Source organism: Emydura macquarii, unplaced genomic scaffold (assembly GCF_026122565.2).
Source record: "Emydura macquarii macquarii isolate MOO-44397 ecotype Brisbane River unplaced genomic scaffold, CSIRO-AGI_Emac_v2 contig_705, whole genome shotgun sequence".
Lineage (NCBI taxonomy): Eukaryota > Metazoa > Chordata > Testudines > Chelidae > Emydura > Emydura macquarii.
Window position 1 is genome coordinate 10,052,486 of NW_027130842.1, and position 20,957 is coordinate 10,073,442.

Below are 20,957 nucleotides of genomic sequence, written 5' to 3' on the forward strand. Positions count from 1 at the left end.
CCCCCACACAGGAGCACATGCCCACTTTTCTATTCAATGGTTACGAAGATCTGGACACTTTCAAGCTCTTGGAAGAGGAAGACTTGGATGAGCTGAATATCCGAGACCCTGAGCACAGAGCTGTTCTCCTCACAGCAGTGGAGCTTTTACAGGAATATGATAGTAAGTGGGTTTTGGTTTCTTACCAGTGCCCTGCTGTGAGGGCTCTTTGACCACTTCTGGGATAGGAAACTAGTTCAGGGATGCTTGTTGATTCTAATCTAGTCTAGGCATTTCTGTGGTGCCCATGTTAAATAACTAGGCTTCTAGGGAATTGCAGATGGTTTTACATTTGCATTTCTCTCTACCACAGTTATTTTCCTGTAAAATTTGCTGTCCTGTGATTGTGTGTGTAACTTTTAAGGGAAAAAATACATAAGCTAAGCTTGAACAGTCAGGGTTCTAGTTGTAGAACAATATCGGGCTCATTCATCTGGAAATCAAGTGTTGCTAACGCAGCCAATGGGTCCAGTACTGTTGCTAAGAGGTTTGTGCTATAGGTTTATGCTTTCACAAACAGTGCCATTTCTTCATTCTCTTCTGACCTCTCCTTGTGCAGTTTGCAAGTAGCCTCCCATATACGTTCTCCACAGAGCCATCCTAATTTTTCTGTCTTTCCCCCAGAAATAAATTCAAATTACAAACTTTAGGCTTCCCACCCCCCCACCCCCCCGCCTCCCTGCCCCCCGGTTTAGGCCATTTTTGTCACCTACTATGATCTTTTCCTTATTATTTGCAAGATGTATTTAGTATGTTTGCTTTTTTTGCAGTGATACTTTTTATAGTGACCTTCCACTTTGGCTTAAAAACGTACGGTGTTGGTTGGAGTGGGGTTGGAGAGAATGAATTCCTCTTCCATGTGAGGGGGATGGACAGGAAGTGGAGTGGGGAGGAGACAACTGGAGCCTGTCTGTGTGAGCAGCAGCTTCTGTCTCTGCTCCATAATTACTTTTTTTCATGCTCTGAGAATACACATCAGGCGAGCAGTTTCCGGCTTTTGTTGAAGGAAGAACAACAGAATATAAACTGCAGCTGTGCATCATGCAGTTGGTTGTTTTATTTCTCCAGTCCTGAATTTAGTTTCTGTACAATATAGTTTGACGAAACAGTAAGGGCCAAATCCTGGAATGCAGCGCACAGGCTGATTCCCCCTGCTGGGAGTGCTGGGGATAGTCACAGAGGGAGAAAGTAATTCTTACCACTAGTTTCCCGCTGGCTCGCTGCCACATCATAGGGAAGAATTACTAGTAATTCCACCTGATCCTTCCCCTGGTTTCCCTCTGCAGGGTAGGTTCGTTATTTGATCAGAGGCTCTTGACACTGTCCCATTAAACTGCTGCACTTTCTATTTCTCACATTGCTTGTTCTCACAGGGGGGTATTGTACTGTATCTTGTCTTCCAACAGCATTCATCCCCATTGTGGATAACCTTATCCCCTCCTAATGCTCAGATGTCTGAGCTGATGCAGTGGGTGCTAGTAAAGTGTTTGGAGAGGCGATGATTTTCAAGAACCTGCACCAGATTCCATGTTCAATGATCTTCTTTTTTCATTGTACGCTCTCACCTCCTCCAGGTAACAGCGACCAGTCAGGGTCTCAAGAGAAACTTCTCATAGAAGGCCCGGGCTTGAGTGGATGCTCCCCCCGGGATTCTGGCTGCTATGAAAGCAGCGAAAACCTGGAGAATGGTAATGAGAACAAAGAGAGTCACTGACATACGCAGCCTGTTTGTGCACATGACTTTGCATCCTTTCTGCTTCCATGCTTCAGCTAAAAGCAGAGTTGCTTCATACGTGGCTTTCTCGCTCCCTCATGCTTGCTCTTTCTCCCTTTGCCTGAGCCATTGCTTTAGGTTGTCATTGTTGGTGATGCTGCTTTTTCACACTGGCAGAGGATATAGGATTTCAAAAGAAAGCAGATGGTCTGAGATTGTGTTCTGAGAAAACCAGGCCTCCACCCCCATCCTCCTCCTGCTCCATCTCCTGTTGTTGTCTTGAGACTGGTACTCAAACTCATACAGGGTTAGTGCTAAGGGAGTACAGGCCATGGGGAACTCCCTTCACTTCTCATCTTCTTTGCAGTCTTAACAAAAAAACCTTTTGAAAAGAATGTTCTCTATTTTGGGCAGTGGTTTCGTGTGTTTGCTTAAGATGCATGTTGCATCCTCCTGCCATCAAAGGGGCCTGTTGTTCAGCTGTTAAAATATTTGCATGAACCTCAGCAAGCCAATTGAATCCAAAGGTTGGCCAGATGAGAGAGCAAGAACCACCAAGACTCCCAGTTATCCTGGCTTGTGTTGCTGGGAGATGGTGTCTGAGTGGCAAGGCAGATCTCAGTAGAGGCTAAACTCTCATGTTTAGAAGAAGTCCAAGCAGTTCTGTGAATGAGGGTTGTTTCTTGTATAAAAAGGTGTAAAATTGTCATCTGTTAAATTGCTTTTGGTCAGTTGGGTTTGGTGATGTCACGCCAGGCATCTGAGTTCTGGTTCTGCCTCTGTCTGCTGGGCTATCACCAATGGCCAGTGCAAATGAGAAACCAAGAATGCAGTTGAAAAAGACACTGATTTCCCCTTTAAGGTAGCTGTGGGTGCAGCTCCCTTTTTCCAGCTGTAGAAGTGCCTATGTCAGTGCCTCCTCTGTGAATGTGCCAGTTGAAGGGAACAGAAATCCCCATATGCTAGGAAACTAAGTGCATAATGCACTAAACTCCACAGAGAGGCCTCAGAGAGCAAGAGATCAGAATTGTCCCCAGAACTGGAGCCCCCTGGCACCACAGTGGTGTTGTCACTTGACCAAAGCAGCCCAAACTCTGTGATTTAATTTCCTTACAAAGATGGGTGCTTTTGATGATTGTATTTCAGACATGATTGAAATCTGTATATTGTGCTAAAGAGAGAAAAATTAATGTAATTACTTTACCTATGTTTCTAACTAAACAATGTAAAAATTACATATGCAGCGTATATTTGATTTTCTTTCCCATATATCCACAAGAGGTCTCTTAATGAAGGCTTTAGCATTAGGGTTCAATTGCTGCCTGTATGTTTTTTCTTTAGTTTAATAAAATCTTTGTAAAGCAATTGTCAATGCCTGCCTGCTTTTGGAATGCTTACTTTTATGTTTAAACAAATATTTCCATCTAAGCTTTCTAGAACTCAGATCACTAACGCTTTGCTGTTCAACTGTGGCTTGCTGCATTTTTATATCATTTCTACATAACACTGCATTCAGTGCTTGCTTTGAGCAACTGTTAGGGGAATAACGCTTGTACTGAATTCATTTTCCTTGTAGGAAAGGATTCTGTCAAGGCTGGTTGGTCTGAAGTGTGTCCCACCTTCTTTGCAAAGTCCATAGACCATTATTGTTTATATGCATCTTGTTTCCAAAATATATTCTTCAGCTGGCTCTGTTCTGTTAAAATGAGGATAACCAGCAGCCTAGTACAAGATATAATGAACAATCATACAATAATCATCCGCTTTTCACAGCAAGGGGAAATGCATTTTGAGAAGGAAGCAGGTTCTCTGATGTGGTTATTTTTTCTAATGACAAGTACAGAGTCTGGTTGTGGGCTGATATCCATCCTCCTAGCTTCAATTCTAAATCTTCAGAGAGTCTATTACAACTTGAACACAAATCCTTGTTTGCTACATATTACATCAGCAGGTGCAGAATTATCTATTTTAGGTACTTATGTGGCAGATCCCCATTACATAAGCATCTGCACATCTAACGTTTTTTAATGTATTTTATCTTTATGGCACCTCTTTGAGGTAAAGAAATACTGTTTTCCCATCTATAAAATGGGGATCTGAGCCACAGAGACATTAAGTGGCTGGCCCATGGTTATACAGGAAGAATGCGGTGGAACAGGGATTAACCAGATCTCCTAAATCACAGGCTAGCGCCCTAACCACTGGATCATCCTTCCTCTCGAGCTAAACAAAAGAAGAAATGACAAGGCCGGTACTCAACGCACTTTGTCTAATTCTGTATATATACCAATTTACATTGTCATTAGAGATGACAAGAGAGATGAAGCGGTGACTGTCCATTGCACCAGCCATCACATCTTTGTTGTGTCAGTAAAAACCCCAAGAAAATGTAACCCCAGAAAACAAAGCCAAAGTAAAGATAATGAAATCCGGAGTTAGGGCAGACAGGCAATCCTTAACTCACCCTGTTCTGTGTGGTTTTGAGTATTAGGCTCTGCGGAGTGATTTTCCTCAGAATAAAGATTGGAGTAGGTTTGAAAATCTGCTGCTGTAGCCTCCCTTCTCCTTCCCCCACCCACCCACCCCCAAAAAAATTCCCCCCCAGATAGTATTGCACATCTGCCCTGTGACATTCTTCCTGGTAAAATACAGCTTTCTGAGTACTTCTTGCTGCGGAAGATGATCTAAGGTCACAAGACTTGTTTATATTCTAATTCCATAAAATAGCACAGGGGAGCCTGGGCACTGCTGTCCCCAATAGGAGATTTTGCCCCTCAATATAAAAGGGGAATTGGCCTGTGTAATGTAGTCTTATAGCCTGAACTGAACTCAGATTACTCCCCTAAAATGAAAACATACATAAAGCTTCCAGACTCTACCTCAGGGCAACATCTAAAGTCTACCTTTAGTCTATTACTGCAGTTTTCCCAGATACCTAAATCTTTCTGAACATGTTTAGCCCAACAGTGCAGAGATGCTGCTGCCAATTAATAGGACTGAAAAGGATTATGACAGGTGTCAGACTGCTTAATGATAAGGCCTCATAAGAATGAATTAATACTAACCATATTGACCCTAAAGCATGGTCAACTTAAAAATCACTGGTACACATTTTCACTTGGAACTTTAAAAATCCTAAAATATTTGCAAATGATGAACTAGATTCTCATACACTGGTGTAAATTAGGAGGAACAGTAATAGGTCCATTGACGTTCCTCTTGAATTACACCATAATAACAGTTCACAAGCTAGCTCACTGTCTTGCATCCAAGCCCAAGATGCTACCTTTTTCAGATAATTGGACCAGCTGGGGTATCAAAACCATTTTGAAGCCGAGTGCTATTTTATTAATTAATACATTGAATAATTTTGTGTTGGGTTATCTTCTTCATGAACAAAATTCCTTCTAGAGCTGGTTTTATTCCTGTTAGTATAGGTCCATCTCCTGCGAGTTGTCCTGCATGAGTGCCAGGGTCTGCCCCTGCAGAACAACTACCAGAATCAAGGCTATGGTTGACTAAAGGATTTGCTGCTACATACATTTGAAATGTTTGTTCTTTCTCTTCTGTTTTCCTTTTCATTCTGCCTCTTTCTTTTCCTCCTCCATTCTCAAACGGTTTTGTTTCCCCAGTGTATTCTTCCTAACTGATAACAAAGTGAAGTTAATAAATACCCTTTAAAGCATCTGCACCAGCAAGGGCTAACTTGTGCCATAGTACTGCTCCATTTTTCTTTGTGAGAAGGAACAAGGTTGCTGGGACCTGGTTGTGCTTTAGTAAGAACAATTCACTGGCTAGTCAATACTTCAGAACCAAAAGAAGTTACATGGGTTTTGATGTGTAAACTTCACAGGAAGCCTAGACAGTAAAATGAATTACAATTGGAACTGTAAATGTACAGGCAGATAAAAAAAAACTAAAAAAGAAAAGAATATTCCCTTTCCTACTACTGGCTGAAAGGCTAGATTTCAACATGCTGTCGTAGAGGTACGGTCACTGAGAGGAGTACAAAATTTTCTGACATTCATTCTCATATATATATGTTTTGAGATACACTGTTTGACATAAACTGTTAGATGGAACAGTCCTTGAGACGTAACATTTAAAAAGACCTGTTTGGGGGGGGATGTTTCCTACCTTTCTCCTGAAATGTTGCAGCTTCCAGTGTTTCTGGGGCTTTTCTGATGCCACGTTTTGTAAATTGCCTGAGAGAGGAGCAGGAGAAAAAGTGAAAGGAACAAATTTCCATCTTAGATTAAACGAGTTCTTTCTTTGCACATGTGGCGTTTTGGAGACATGATGTCCTGCAGTGAAGCAAGCACATGACATGTATTAGGATTCAAATCCAAAGAAATTACTGTGCATTATTCAGAAGCCAAGTCTTAGTATCTTCCACATAAAGCTCTGAATGCAAGTTGTATTGAAAGGAATCATGCATTGCTTAAAAATACTCCACTTTAAATCTGAGTGAAACTAAATTCTGAAATCTCTGAATGCAGCATGCCTTTAGATAGCGATTAGTTGGCAAATACTACTGACTCTAGGTGCCATTTAGCTGAAATTATATTTCGTTCTTAATTTCAGCTAAATGGCCCCTAGAATCAGTTTTTGGATTGAGAAAGAGCTTTCAAACATCAGTTTTTGCACCTGCACTGACTTTAAAAAATCCAGTTCTGTCTTAAAAGAAAATGAAGGTGTCCCTGCCACTCAGCAAGGAGCCATACAGTATGTGCTATCACTCTGGGATGTTACCTGCTTTGAGGGGACTTCACCATTCTGATCGAAAGCCCTAAGCATTATTTGAGAATGAACTTGCATCTCACATATATGAAAACTAAATCAAGATCAGTCCCTGCACTTCTTTCAATCAAGCAAATTTGATGGATGTTTGCTCTTGTTAGTTGTGCAGTGCAGCTCTGACAAACGTATACAAAAGCTTTTCATAAAACCTCTGGTTTATATTATTCCAATTGAGTTTGACCTACTCAAGATGAGACAATCAGTTGAGCTGCTTTTCATTATGCCCCTCGACCAACCTACGTCCAGGCACAAAAAGTCTCCTTGCAAATAACTGAAAGCAAGGTAAGGTTGAAAGTGGATGTTAAGTGTGAAGATACACACTATAAGTGGCATTACAGGGTTCTAGATTTGTCTTTCGGTGACTCCAAAGTTAATCTGTCATCCCTGACAACTCTCCTTGGGATCTGAAAGTCAGGCTTGGTTCTTTACTAATCACACACCATCAGTGCCACTCAGGACTCAATCCTGCAGGGTGCAGAGCACTCCAGGCCCAGTCTGCAAGGCACTTATGCAAATGATTAATGTTAATTCCCCTGGGGCTACTCATGTGTTCCAAGTTAAGCACTTGTGTAAGTACTTTGCTAGATCCAATCCAGATTAATTTGAAGCACATGAATACATGCCCAGGACATCCAGGATTTGCATAAGTGCTTTGCAGATTGGGGCCCCAGTGCTCAGCCCCTTACAAGATTGAACCCTCAGTGTGTCCTGTGCTAATGCAGGACCCAGTGAAGGCTAACAGTGCTGCACAAATGTAAATGAGGGCACAGTTTAGTCTGCAAAATCTATATGACTGAGAGGGAAAGAACCCCACCTGCCATTTAGATTCAAGACTGAGTTTGCCAGACTGGCAGGTAGAAAAAAAACAACTTCTAACTGTAAACTGAGCAACTTGCGTATGGAAGCCACTGAGGAACAGTAAACCAGGAACGCCACAATGTCATTTTCACAGAATTGTTTTTCAAAGTAGAAACACTTTATTTAAACCAACAAGCAATCATTGGAACATGATGAGGTAGCTAGGCTAGAGACTGGACAACTGACCCAAAAACAGCAAGGATGGAAATGATTAGTCTCTATTATCCTTATTTGGCTTAGTCCATTAAATAGTTTGGGTTTTTTTTAATAATGTCGTCATTCCAGGCTGACCTGGTGCACCCCTTCGCAAGTGGGTGTGGTGTTGCAGGCGGGCCCTTATTTGATTTTTCCCCTTACACAGGGTCTCCCATAAAAGGCAGCTGCCCCATGACAAATAGTGAATGGGTAGAGTAAAAAAGGCCCAAAGTTGCTGATTTGCCAAGCTCCATCTGGGGAGGGGGAGAAAGGAACAAACACTATGTACTGTGTACCAGGCTGGCACATAGATTAAAACAGAAACCATGAGGAATGATGATATTAGGGCCAGATGCTCGGCTAGTGTAAATTGGCAGAGCCCCACTAAAGTCAACGTAGCTCTGCCAATTTACACTAGCTGGGTGTCTGGCTCCTAGTGGATTTGATTTTTTTTTTCTTTTGTAGTGTGCTTGTTTCAGTTTGCTCACACAATGGCTGATCCTGTCGCCCTTTCATGGACAAAATGCCCACTCTCGCCATTGGCAATTTTGCTACAAGGACTCTAGGATTTACCCCAAAGTTTTTACTGTTTAACAGGGAAAATGACTGTTATGCATGTTTGGTCATTTCTGATTGGACTAGACTGGGTAATTCTAGCTAGGGATACACCCTAAACCCATTTGGAAGTTGCAGAATGCAGCAGCCTCCTAACCAAGCAATATTTCCCATAGGGGACCACATTACTGTGTCCTGGTTTGCCCTGGATCGCAAGACGTTGATTCTACGAAGCCCTAAATAGATTTGGGTCCTGAAGACCTTAGAGACTGACTCCCCCTTTGTGTGATATTTACAACAGAGGCAATCAGCTGAGACACTTGAGACGCCTTGTTCAAACAGAAGTCTTAGAATTCACAGTGAAAGGGTCTTCACTTTTTGAAAGACAACCCCATCTAATCTGTCCGAGCCCAAATATGGGGACCTGCTGCAAAAGCTAATCTTGTGGGAAGGAGAGCTGTGGATTCAGATTCTGGAATGGCTGAATGTGGAGCATTTTGCTTTCATAATGGGAGGTTTTTAATGGCCTTCTTGATCTGGTAGCTGGAAAGTATGTACAGCACCCAGACACTGAATGTATTTTATAGGGAGGTAGATATATCAAATATATTATGTAAGTGGACTATTCTGTTTTTTCTAAGCAGTTATACTATGCAGTACTAGCAATTTTTAAATCACCAGTTTAGGATATATAATATGACCCAAACAATCATTCAGTAACTGCCATAAATTTTATTGTGCTCCTATCCTTTTAAAAAAAAAAAAAAAAAAAAAAAATTTAAATGAGGTTGCAGCTCCTAGTAAGATCTATAGAGCTTTTTGTCATTTCCATCAACCAATCCATGAGACATACCTGTTTTGGAAAATGCAAAACATGCTCTTGTAATGTGATCTTGTCTCACACGGGGAACATAAAATACTAATAATATACCTCCTAGTCTTTCCACTCTAGTAAGACATTCTGATTTAAGACTAATGTTAAAGTTAGTCCATTTGAAATACTTCACCCTTTCATAACATAAGGCACATTTCTCCAGTAAAATTCTTCAGCTGCTAAACACGGCCCTAGAAAGAGGCTAGTGCAATAACATTCCTCAAACCATTCAAACTGCCTCATGGTTTCCCTTTGTAAACAGGTCACTGCTCATTTAAACCATGAAGTAAAAGGATGGCAGGTTCTGTCATAACTCTAGTTAATAAACATTATTTCTTCTGAGATACAAGATTAAGGGATAAAAATCTATTCCACAAGAGTGAGTTCTCAAGTGTAATTAGAAATCAAATGTGATGATTATTGGCCTAATGTAGCCACAAATGTGCAAAACCTGTCTGATTTTTTTATAAGTTATTTCTCTGCCGGGGTCAAATCTGTTAGCATAATTTATAGGCTATAGCTCCACTAAGAAAAGGCAGCTGGACAATGTCATCTTTGCAAATTTGGGTAAAAACTAGAACTTATCTTAAATTTCTCTCTCTGCTTATGGATATTAAGCAGTTCTTAATAATCAAACCGGAAGGTCTCAAATGAATCTGGGTGGAACTGTATTGAAGTGCAGCATAGGCAGAGACGTCAGAACAAATGTCTTTAGTTAGCAATGAAGAATCCTTGTGTTTCAAAGGCATTTAAGGTGATGCGGGTACATGGGGGTGCTTCTTGTGTACGTTTTTAGACTTCTACCACAGTTTGTAATTTCTTTGTTTTTAGGCAAGACTCGGAGGACCTGTCTGCTGCCTACAAAGTCAGCCAGTGAGCACCACTTTAACAGAAACCAACTGCCAAATTATCCAACTTTGCCTTTGACTAAATCGGTAGAAGCTCTTCAGCAAGGAGAGAAGGAAATCCGGTTGAGCTGCATGCATCATGCTCCAAAGAGCTGCATGAAGCCTCCAAGTGTCACAGGTTTGAAGAAGAACCGCAGAAGTTTACCAGTTGCTGTCTGCCGGAGCTGTGAAACACTGGATGGCCTCCAGAATGTGGATAAGTGGCCAAGATCTCATTCACTGGATGACCTCCAAGGAGAATCCAGCACTGACTTACCAAACCCTAGCAAGAAAGTAGATTCTTTCCCTCAGGATGCACTGGATATATCAAAAAAGACAATTGGCTCTGTCCTGAAGCCTAAGTTTCCTGGCGGCGGTGTTAGGGCAGAAGATACTCTCCTTCAGCAAAGTAAAGGAACTACTCAGAAGGGAAGAGTTATGAAATTGGATTGCTCAGTAATAGAGACTTCAGGTGGGACTCCTACTCAGTACCTTGCTACAAGCTGGGAGGCTCAGCCTACTTCAGGTACACACAACGTAACAAGGACACCTCTGGAAAATCCTAATAAAAGCAGTCATGACCCTGAAAGGGCTATTAACTCTCCAGTCCTCAAGGAAGGCTTAAAAGCGGAGCAAAAGGCAATGAGCGAGGCAAGAATTCAGTCAAAAAATCCTTCGCAGCCACCACCAGTCCCTGCCAAAAAAAGCCGAGAACGCCTTTATAATGGACTGTATCATCCCCCTATGACTCTAAGTGGAACTCTTTCAAGTCCAGATGCACCATGTTTGCCAGTAAAAAGGGTCAGCCCATCCAGCCCCATTGATTGTCGTGTAGTACCTGCCTACAGGCCTTCCTCTGAGCAGGAGCCCACTACCCCACCAAGCACACTGCCCCCTTGGCTAGCAGAGCTTCCAGAGACTGCTCACGCTCAGCAACATGTGATAAAACTAGGCCCTGTTTTAGCCAGGAAAATTTCTTGTACTAGAGGAATTGATCTGGAAATGTTAATAGAAAACAAGTTGTTGTCTGAAGAGATTGATCTCACAGAGGAACCGTATTCAGACAAGGTAAGGAAGGGGCTATTGCCTCAACATTTTAATTCTGGTCTTTGTAACAGCTCACTTTTCATTGTATCTGTTGTATTATTTGTCAGCAAGTGAGCTATTTTGTCACTCTACAAACCATTGGAAAAGATGGAAATAACTTTCAGGCACCCTGTTGTTAGTCTGTTCTGTGTACACCAAGCCTCACACCCAAAGCCAGCCTTTCAATACTAATAAAGTCAATAGCTGTGTGGGGCTTTGCTGCTTTGAGCTCTGCATTTCCTGAAAGCGCCGCTATTTCTAGCAGGGGCCGGTCATCTTCTCCAGCTGCAGGATTTGGGGGGGGGAATAAAACCACATACCACCCTGCTCTTCAGCAAGAGGGCTTAACGAAGAAGCAACTCATGCTTCCCAATTCCCACTTGCATGAGTTTGGAATCCAGGCTGACCCTGATTACTCCATAGCCATTCCTTTGAAAGCCAGCCCGGTTCTGCCTACTAATTCTGTGCTTCCTTTCTCACACCAGAGATGCTCCTCAGAACTAAGGTGGGTTCAGAGACCCTGTCAGGAGATTTCACAAGGGCTCAGCGCCCACAACGGGGGCCAGATTTTTGGAGGAATTCAGCACCCAATATGCTGAGCTATAGAAAATGTGGCCCTAAGTGTCTCAGTGGGAGCTGCTGGGTGCTGAGCACTTTGGGAAATCTGACGTGTAAATAGGTGCCTAAATGGGAATGGAACCCTTTTGGAAATCAGGACCCCATCTCACTTTGAGGGTGGTGCTTTTAATTGCATAACCATGAACAGGAATTAGACAGCCTGCTTTGCTCTCAGCTTTTCATTTGTCCAAAAACCTCGCAAGTACTCGATAAGGGTACAAAAGCATTTGGGAGAAATGTGTGGATACAAACACTTAAAATGAAGCTGATTTTGAGCTGGAAAAGCAGAAAGGGAAACTCATCAGTTGAGGTTCATGTCCAAGCTGGATGAAACGTAACAAGGATACAAAGAGAATAAGTGGTGAAAGTCAATCCAATTTAAAATGTTTTGTGTTTTAATGATGCCAGGCAGTGACACTCCACCCTGAAGGGCTAAGTATGTCCAACTGATGCAATTGCAGAGACAAGACACTAATCTTGCAATGGTGCTTTGATGTTCCATTGCTATGTGGCAGCACTCGGTCATCACAGTGCAGCAGCTGCATGAGCTGATGCAATGAAAGGATGTGATGATATGACAGTTTCATCTCCTGTTCCCCCTCCTTCCTGCTGGGAAGGAAGCTGTGTATCCCACTCCACTCTTGCCTACTGTGGGTTGGAAATGGCGCTAAGCTTGTCCCACACAGCCAGTGCTCACACTCTGCCTTACTGTGCGTCAGGCAAGGAAGATAGTGGAGACATGTGAGTCCTACCAGAGACCTGGATAACATCTTGAGGACTGTGAGCTTGAGTCCCAGTAAGCAGGGACCATCTTTTTGATAGGTTTGTACCACGCCTCGCATGATGGGGTCTGATCCAGGATCGTGGCTCCTAAGTGCTACCTTAGTAAAAATGATAGTATTAATATTGAACAGACACATCTAGCTTAGTGTAAGCTAAGTTCCATACACAGGACCATATCCTCAAGTGTGCCTGACTTTCTGTCCAATGCCCCCCAGCGGAGAGGACATACATGGCTTTCTGCCTCCCCTCCCCCCAAATTCTCAGAGCTGCTCTAATTTGCACTGGATATTAAAGGTAGTTTGTGGAAAGATTATTGCTACCCTGTTGTTTAAGTGATAAATCTGAAAACTCGTATGAAGTTACTACTTTTCTGGCATACTGGCTAGAGGGATGAGGAAGGATCTCTTCTTGACTGAACTATCAATTCCCACCCTGGAAGGAATTGCATATGAATCTGTTTATATAGAGAATAGAAATGTAATTGTAAAGATGTCAAAAAAAATCATGGCTTTGGGAAGGGTAAAATAAATGCTCCTGCATAATGGCAAAAGCCAACTTCTAATGGGGGTTAGGAAGAAGTGTTTGTTGGCACAGTCTATCCCATAATTGCCTATTTGGCTCACTGTTGGAGACGGAATACTGGACTAGATGAACCACTGGTCTGACAATTCGTGTGTTCTGAATACAACACTAACGCTGACCATTGTCTCTAGAGGACCACTAAATCTGCCAGACATCTCCCACATTGTACAAGTCACGAACCAGGAAATTCATAGTGATCAGATCAGTTTTCTCCAGCCTTGATAACAAAGTAGTTTTCTGACTAAGCCAAAGAATAGCAAAATATCTAGCATAATTTCTGAAAGGCCAAATGTGTGCTGCCCTATGATCTGTCATTTTGTGTGTGTTGTTCGTATAGAGACCTTTGTTGACTTGTGTTGTTTCTGGTTTTCTTTCTTTCCCTCTTCCTTCCTCCTTCATGGCTGCATGGCAACTTGCAGCACGGGCGCTGTGGGATTCCTGAAGCTTTGGTGCAGAGATACACTGAAGACCTAGACCAGCCTGAAAAGGATGTCGCTACAAACATGGACCAAGTCCGGGTGAAGCAGTTGAGGAAGCAGCACCGCATGGCAGTGAGTGTCTCTGTATACCACGTTCTTTGCTTATAAATACATATTTAAAATTAACTGAATGATGGCGAAGGGTGCTGGATTCGTAGCCTAGGAGACTGAAGTCCTGCCTATGTTCACACAGATACAGCCCATGAGCAGCAGCAGAACATACCTTTCCTCAACCCTCCTTTCCTCTGTGCTGGAGGGGAACCACTTTTAGTACTGAAAGCGGAGTTGAGTCTCCCTGCCCATTCAGTCATTGGCATCTCTGATGACTGCCAACACTCGTAACAACTGATGCCAGTGTGATGGTGTTTCTGCAGGTTGTAGATGCCAGTCTGCTAAGAGCTGGAGTAAGATCAATTCCATTTCTTATAGGCCATTACTGACAAAGATGGATTCAAACAAGACTCTGTGGTAAAATCTGAAAGGTTTTGTATCCTCTACCAAGCACTTCTTTCCTTAGCCCCCACCACTCTCTGTTTACGTGTCAAGTCTTCATACTTATCAAAACTATGGGAAAAGCCCTCAAAGCCCTTCAGGGTTTTCTTTCTGAGAATATGCTCTCGGGAGGGATAAAAAATATATGGACAAGGTAGGTACTCGATTACCACAGTGAAGGGAAAGTCTAAGAATCTGAATCAAACAGATTGGCATTTAGAGCTATACTTATCTACCTAGAGAGAGACTCACAGCTGGATGCTTCTGGCCACCCCATGTTTAAATACTAATGAAAAATACGTTGTAGCATCTTTATTTTCTTACCCAGAGGGGTAGCCGTGTTAGTCTGTTTTTAGCAAAACTTTATTTTCTTGTTTAGCTCTGGGTACTCCTTTATGTGAACTGCTTTTCTACTGCCACTTTTTCACTAAGGACATTTTTTTTAAGACAGCAGTATGTGGTGGTAATATGAGCCCAGAAATTTCTCTGCAAAAAAATTCAAGATTTAGGGAAAGCAGTGAGGAATTGCTCCAAGAGCACAATTAAGTTCCTGTTTAAAGGAAGATGTGGACACATGAGTAAACAGGCATATGGCCTACATATGTGTAGTTAATTATGGCAAACGTGGGAGGGGGGAAAAAATTGTCTTCAATCAAAATATAAGTGCTGGAGTCTCTTTGGTTAGATTTTGTTGTGCTCAGAACAATGACAGCAAATGGAAGGCTCTTGTTAGTTTGTGCACCTTCTGATATGCGTATTAGGCTTTTTCCTTCTTCACATCTGATAATGTGTACATACCTGAAGTTAGGAAGGGAGAAATTATGCCTGGGTTTTGCTCAATATTTGGATGTTGTGAAATGTTTTGCTCTGTCTCCAGAGTGAATCCAAGCTGGTGGCCATTACTAGTATGGAAGGCCTTTAGGAAGCCTGAGTTAGATGATGATGTTCTTAAAATGGTGACAGTCTTCTATGATATTTGGGGAAGTCCTTTGAATGATGATTCTAACAGGCCATTAATGCTACTAAGAATGTGATTGTTTAAATTGCATTCTTTGAACGGCATGGTTAGATGTTCATGATCATACGGTAGAAAGACAGATGAAGGAAAGTGTAGGTCCACTATTTAGTGGGGAAGAAAAGCTAATAGACAACACCAAGAAGGGTGAGGTGTTTTATGTCTATTTTGCTTCACTCTTCACTAAAGAAGTTAATTGTGACCAGATGCTTAACACAGTTAACATTAACAAGAGAGAGAGAACATAAACCAGAATAGGGAAAGAACAGGTTCAAGAATATTTAGATAAGTTGCATGTATCAGCAGAACCTGAGGATTTAAGGAGCTAGCTGAAGCAATCTTGGAACCATTAGCAATTATCTTTAAGAACTCATTTAGGACGGGTGAGGTCCCAGAGGACTGGAGAAAAGTACTATGTTTGCCTGTCTTTAAAAAGGGGAACAAAGTGGATCTGGGGAATTATAGACCAGTCAGCCTAACTTTGATACTTGGAAAGATACTGGAACAAATTATTAAACAATGAATTTGTAAGCATCTGGAGGTTAATGGGATAATAAGGAATAACCAGCATGGCTTTGTCAAGAACAAATCATTCCAAACAAACTTAATTTCTTTCTTTGACAGCGTTACTGCCTAGCATATAGGAGAAGCAATAAATGTGATATATCTTGATTTTTGTAAGGCTTTTGACACAGTCCCATATGACATTCTCATAAGCAAACTAGGGAAATGTGGTCTGGATGAAATTATAAGGCAGGTGCATAAACAGTTGAAAAACCATACTCAAACAGTAGTTATCAATGGTGTGCTCTCAAAATGGGGTCTGTTCTGGCCTAGTACCATTCAATATTTTTGTTAATGACTTGGATAATGCAGTGGAGAATATGCTTATAAAATTTGTGAATGACACCAAGCTGGCAGGGGTTGCAAGCACTTAGGAGGACAGGATTAGAATTAAAAACAATTTTGACAAATTAGAGAATTGATATGAAATCAATAAGATGAAGTTCTGTAAAGACAAGTGCAAAGTATTACACTTAGGCAGGAAAAAATCAAATGCACAACTACAAAATGGGAATAACTGGCTCGGTAGTAGCACTGCTGAGAAGGATCTCAGGGCTATAGTGGATCACAAATGGAATATGAGCCAATAGTGTTGTGATACATTTGCAAAAAAGGCTAATATTTTGGGATGCATTAACAGGAGTGTCATATGTAAGATACATGACATAATTGTTCCACTCTGCTCAGCACTGGTGAAGCGTCAGCTGGAGTACAGTGTCCAGTTTGAGGCACCCACTTTAAGAAAGATGTGGAAAAATGGAGAGAGTCCAGAGGAGACCAACAAATGTGATAAAAGGTTTAAAAACCTGACCGATGAGAAAAGGCTTAAAAAAAAAAAAAAAAAAAACCCTGGATATGTTTAATCTTGAGAAAAGAAGACTAAGAGGGGACCTGATAAGTCTTCAAATATATTAAGGCTGTTATAAAAAGGATGGTGATCAATGTTCTCCATGCCTGCTTGAAAGTAGGACAAGAATAAATGGGCTTAATCTGCAGCAAGGGAGATTTAGTTTAGAAAGGAAAACCTTTCTAACTATAAGGGTAGTTAAGTTCTGGAATAGGCTTCAGTGGAGGTCGTGGAACCCCTTTCATTAGAGGTTCTTAAGAATAGGTTAAACAAACATCTGTCAGGGATGGTCTAGGTATACTTGGTCCTGCCTCAGATTGGGGAAACAGACTAGATGACGTCTCGTGGTCTCTTCCAGCCCTATATTTCTCTGATCAGATTCTAACAGCATATTGGGAACCAATTAAAAAGAGTTGAATGGGTGCTGAGCAGATGACTTGCTCATTGCCTATCATATATAGGAGGAATTGTTATCAAGGTTTGAAACATCCATTTTTTAAAACTATCAAATTCTTACAGCTCAAGGGGTGCAGAGGAAGACTGAGAGGAGACTAAGCAGGCAAAAGATTACATTTTCTGTCTTCTTTCCCTATCCAGATTCCAAGTGGAGGGCTCACTGAAATCTGCCGAAAACCTGTATCGCCTGGACATATCACGTCTATAACTGACTGGCTGGTTTCCATCGGCCTACCTATGTATTCTACCCCCCTCACAGAAGCAGGATTCAACACGTTGAGCAAAGTGCCTTCCCTGTCACAAACTTGCCTCCAAGAAGCTGGCATCACAGAGGAGAGGCACATAAGCAAGCTCCTGGCAGCAGCAAGACTCTTCAAACCCCTCAATCCAGAGATGATTTAACATGCTCTGGAATGTGGCGCTGCCTGATTGAGCGCCGCTGCTTCTTACTGTACCAGTTTTGCCCTGATTTCTCCACACAGCAAATGGGATCAAGCAAGTGGATCCCAGGGATAGGTAAATAAACTCCTCAGGGAGTCGTCCTTTTTTCTGTCTTTGACAACTAAAGGAAAAGAGAAGCAACCGCCAGGTAACAGAGCTGTGGTACTTCCTTAACCCCCAACAACAAAGTACTTTTAGTTCTGAAAGTGCATGGGGCTAGCCTGTGGTCAGATGGTGCCCCATGCAGCCATCAAGCTAAAGGGGTCGTGGCACACTCTCCACAAGATTGTGACAGCTATATCCACTGTCAGCCCTGTTTTTGTTACAAGGTCTCTCTGAATTGAAGGCCCTCTGTAATGCTGGTTCCCAGTTACCTAGAGTCAGCCCTGAAAGCCACGTACAAGCCAAGGTGCAACTCACTGGTAAAATCTTCTTGGGTTTTTTGCAAATCTTCTTGGGTTTTTTGTTTTCTTGTTTTGTTTAACAATCAAATGCTAAATACATTTTTTTGTCATCCTCTTTGTTGCTTGGTATAGTTTCTGTAGGCCATAGAGCCTTTAGCTAGGCCAAACTAATGGACTGTAATTAGTTTACAACATTGACCGTTTCTGTTGTTCAAGTATAACTAACCTAACGGAGTCCCAAACTCCTTTTTTTGTACAGAATGGAGTCATTTTTGTAACTGCTTTCTAGCAATCAGCTTTTTTATTTGCCTTAAAATAAGCTTGTAAGCAGTTATCTAGTGTTCACTTATCCGTATCCAACCTTCCTTCATCCAGTTGTCAGTCCATGGCACTTAGGCTGATTTTCATTTAAAATAACTTTTATAAATTGTCTCGTAACATCTTTGGTTTGGAGAGGTGCTTTTGCAAATGCAGAGTTTCCATTGTCAGATTAACTGTTTGTTCACAGCGGTCTACATTTGTGGCTGTTACTAAAATGTTCAAAGTTATCTTGCCTTGTATATATGTAATTGCTTTTCATTTTAATTATATTTTTATGTACTGTGTTATACTGTCAATCATTATATTGCAGCTTTGACTTGGTATCCTGACCATATCAATTCAAAACATTGGTTTCTTCAAATGAAAGATTGCCCAGGGGAAATAAAATGCACCGAAGAAGCAAACTGTGTCCCATAGAAAGTATCAGAGCAGTAATTTCACTGCACAGACATAGTCTTATGAATTATGTTGTAATGTTACAAAACTTCATGTCCCCCAGTATTGAGTGTTGAAATTTCTTCTTACTGGAAGAAAGCGTCGGTCTGGAATACTGGACAAACCATTTTTGTCCATAAAATAATGACCCTATTTTCTGTCTAAACCAGTGTAAAATCTCCCATTCACAGCTGTGGATACTAACAGATTTTATTTTTATACATGGACACTCATTTATATGCCAAATACAGATCAGCATGAATAGTATTAACTAGATATTTCATAGGCATCTGTATACCACAAACTTTCCTTTAACTTACAGTAGTGGACATTTTTCATCATAGACAGAGTAGGCTTTCCTTTGGTAGGTGAAGTGGAAGATGTAGTCTAGTGAACTGAGCATAGGCCTAGAAATCTGTTTCTGTTACCAGCTCTGCCACCAGCTTGCTATGTGAACTTGGGCAAGTCCTTCACTCCCCTCCCCCCTGTGCCTCGGTTATTCTGCTCATAAAATGAGGATATTGATAACTTCCTCATATAATCTGAAATTATTCTGGATTCAGAGCTCCTCTGGATTTTGTCTAAAACTTTATTAGTGCATTTCTCTGGGAAACTGGAGAACTAATAAGTTCTAGTGTGACAGCATCATGGAACGTGTGACATAACTGAATGTTTTGCACAGGCTAAACTCTTACAAAAGAACCAAGTGTTTATAGTGTGGGCCTTGCTTGTCATAGCAATGATTTGTGTGTCATCTCTCCCTAAGGCTTAAAGGGAAGCCTATACCAAGTAGTAGCTGGAAGGAGCACTGCAACATCCACTGATAGCTGGGGTCACCAATGATTAAGAGTAAGGAGACTGTAGAATACCCATTAGCAGTTCAGAGGGGTAAGCAACGGCTTACGATGCAGAGTTTGAGTATGAAGCATCGTCTGATACAAAAGTAAAACAACTTCCACTCATCACAGGAAAAGAAAGTCAGAGAATAAAAATCCCTCACCTTAATTTCTTTTTCCAACCTGATGAATAACAGGAGAGTCACAACAGAGAAGGAAACCATCTGGATTTCTCATTGTAATGCTTATGCCTTTAGAATGATTGAATAGCATGGAGAAATCAAATCACACCTATCAGGACTTTGCCAGGAGGAGGCCATTCGAACTTGAATTCCTTGAGATTTTTGTTAATTTTGCTCTTTGATCTGGCTTTTAGAGTCTGCCATTTAGTCTTCTTTTGTATTATATTTTAGCATATATTTTGATTTTAGAAAAGCCTTAAACTGCTCAGTGTGTGAGCTTCTCCCGCTGGTTTCAGTGGAGTTCAATGGACGGGTGGGGGATTGCCTGGTGTAACAACAGTAACCGGTTCCTTACAATTTCCTCTTGAGGTGCAACACTCTATGCAAAAGTTAGCTTGTTGGCTATTGGGAAGCACAAAAGAAGCCTGCTGATGAAATCCTAATCTGCTCTGCTCAGACAAGTACTGCTATGTGTCCACTGTGTACAATACTAATTTGAAAAGCTATTTGGTAAAGGAAGACACATGCCCAAAATATTAGTAAGCAAAATTACAACTGTAAGCGCCTATTAATATCCATGTATTACCATCTGAGTAGCTAAGATATACTGAGTGTCCCAGGCCCTATGCTCTTGTATGAGACTGACTTTGGATACAAACTGGGAGCATGGGAATATGATCCAGAGGCATTAAGTATTATATTATTCAGCCAAGTCATTCCCCCTAAGAGCAGTAATAGCGGTCGATTCACCACGTCACGGCTGTACAGTTGCAGTGTATTATTTTTAGAATAAATAATACTTTTGGTCCAAGATACTGTAATCCTTAATTGACACCCGCTGGGGAAACAAAACTGTCAAGCAAGTTATCTAACAACTAACAATGTTGCACTTTCTGTATATGAAATCAGTATTTAAATAACTTATTTTTCTCCATTTGCTGTTCTTAAATGATGTAAGTAGCTGTAATATACCAGTACCCAATATGTCCTTGCAGTTTGCTTCAACCCGAGAAAGCTGTGTATTGTAAAAAAAACAATATGAATGTGTAAAGATTATTGTGCTTTCATTTAGCCCCCCCAAAAAAACGTTGACAAAAGGGTTTTCCTGTGTATCAAACCTTGTCTATAATTATATGTCATACTGTTCATAGACAAAAAGTAAATAAATTTTCTCAGTCTCACATGTCTCCTTTTGTTGAACTCAAACACCATGGAAGTGAATGGAATGGAGAGATTGATTGCCTTTGCCTTCAGTTGAAAGGAGAGATGCCGTGTTCTTACTGCTGAGCTTTTCCTTTCACAGGGTATGTGGTGGTGAATTACAGGCAACTTTCTCAAACTTGGGTGCTTCAAATCAGACAGAGTTTAGAAAAAGACAAAAAGCAGCTATAGCAGATAACATGTAATACACACAGCTGCTGCCCATGCTATGCCTGCCTAAATCACTGTGTCACAAGATGTGGACTTAGACCCACTTGTTACTAATTAGCTGCC

The 20,957-nt window shown here is 41.4% G+C and overlaps 1 protein-coding gene across 2 annotated transcripts in view; it reads left to right on the plus strand.

The window, feature by feature from the left end:
* SASH1 (SAM and SH3 domain containing 1) overlaps positions 1-20,641 on the plus strand; it is a 163,641-nt gene extending 143,000 nt beyond the window's left edge. The window contains exons 16-20 of one of the 2 annotated variants that reach the window (XM_067542374.1): positions 12-162; positions 1,614-1,727; positions 9,867-10,990; positions 13,411-13,542; positions 16,986-20,641. In XM_067542374.1, coding sequence (XP_067398475.1) covers positions 12-162; positions 1,614-1,727; positions 9,867-10,990; positions 13,411-13,542; positions 16,986-17,246 — 1,782 coding nt within the window. In that variant the 3' untranslated portion in view covers positions 17,247-20,641. The remainder of the gene's footprint in view (positions 1-11; positions 163-1,613; positions 1,728-9,866; positions 10,991-13,410; positions 13,543-16,985) is intronic. The other variant, XM_067542373.1, reaches the window with a different exon arrangement.
* The last annotated feature ends 316 nt before the right edge of the window (positions 20,642-20,957 follow it).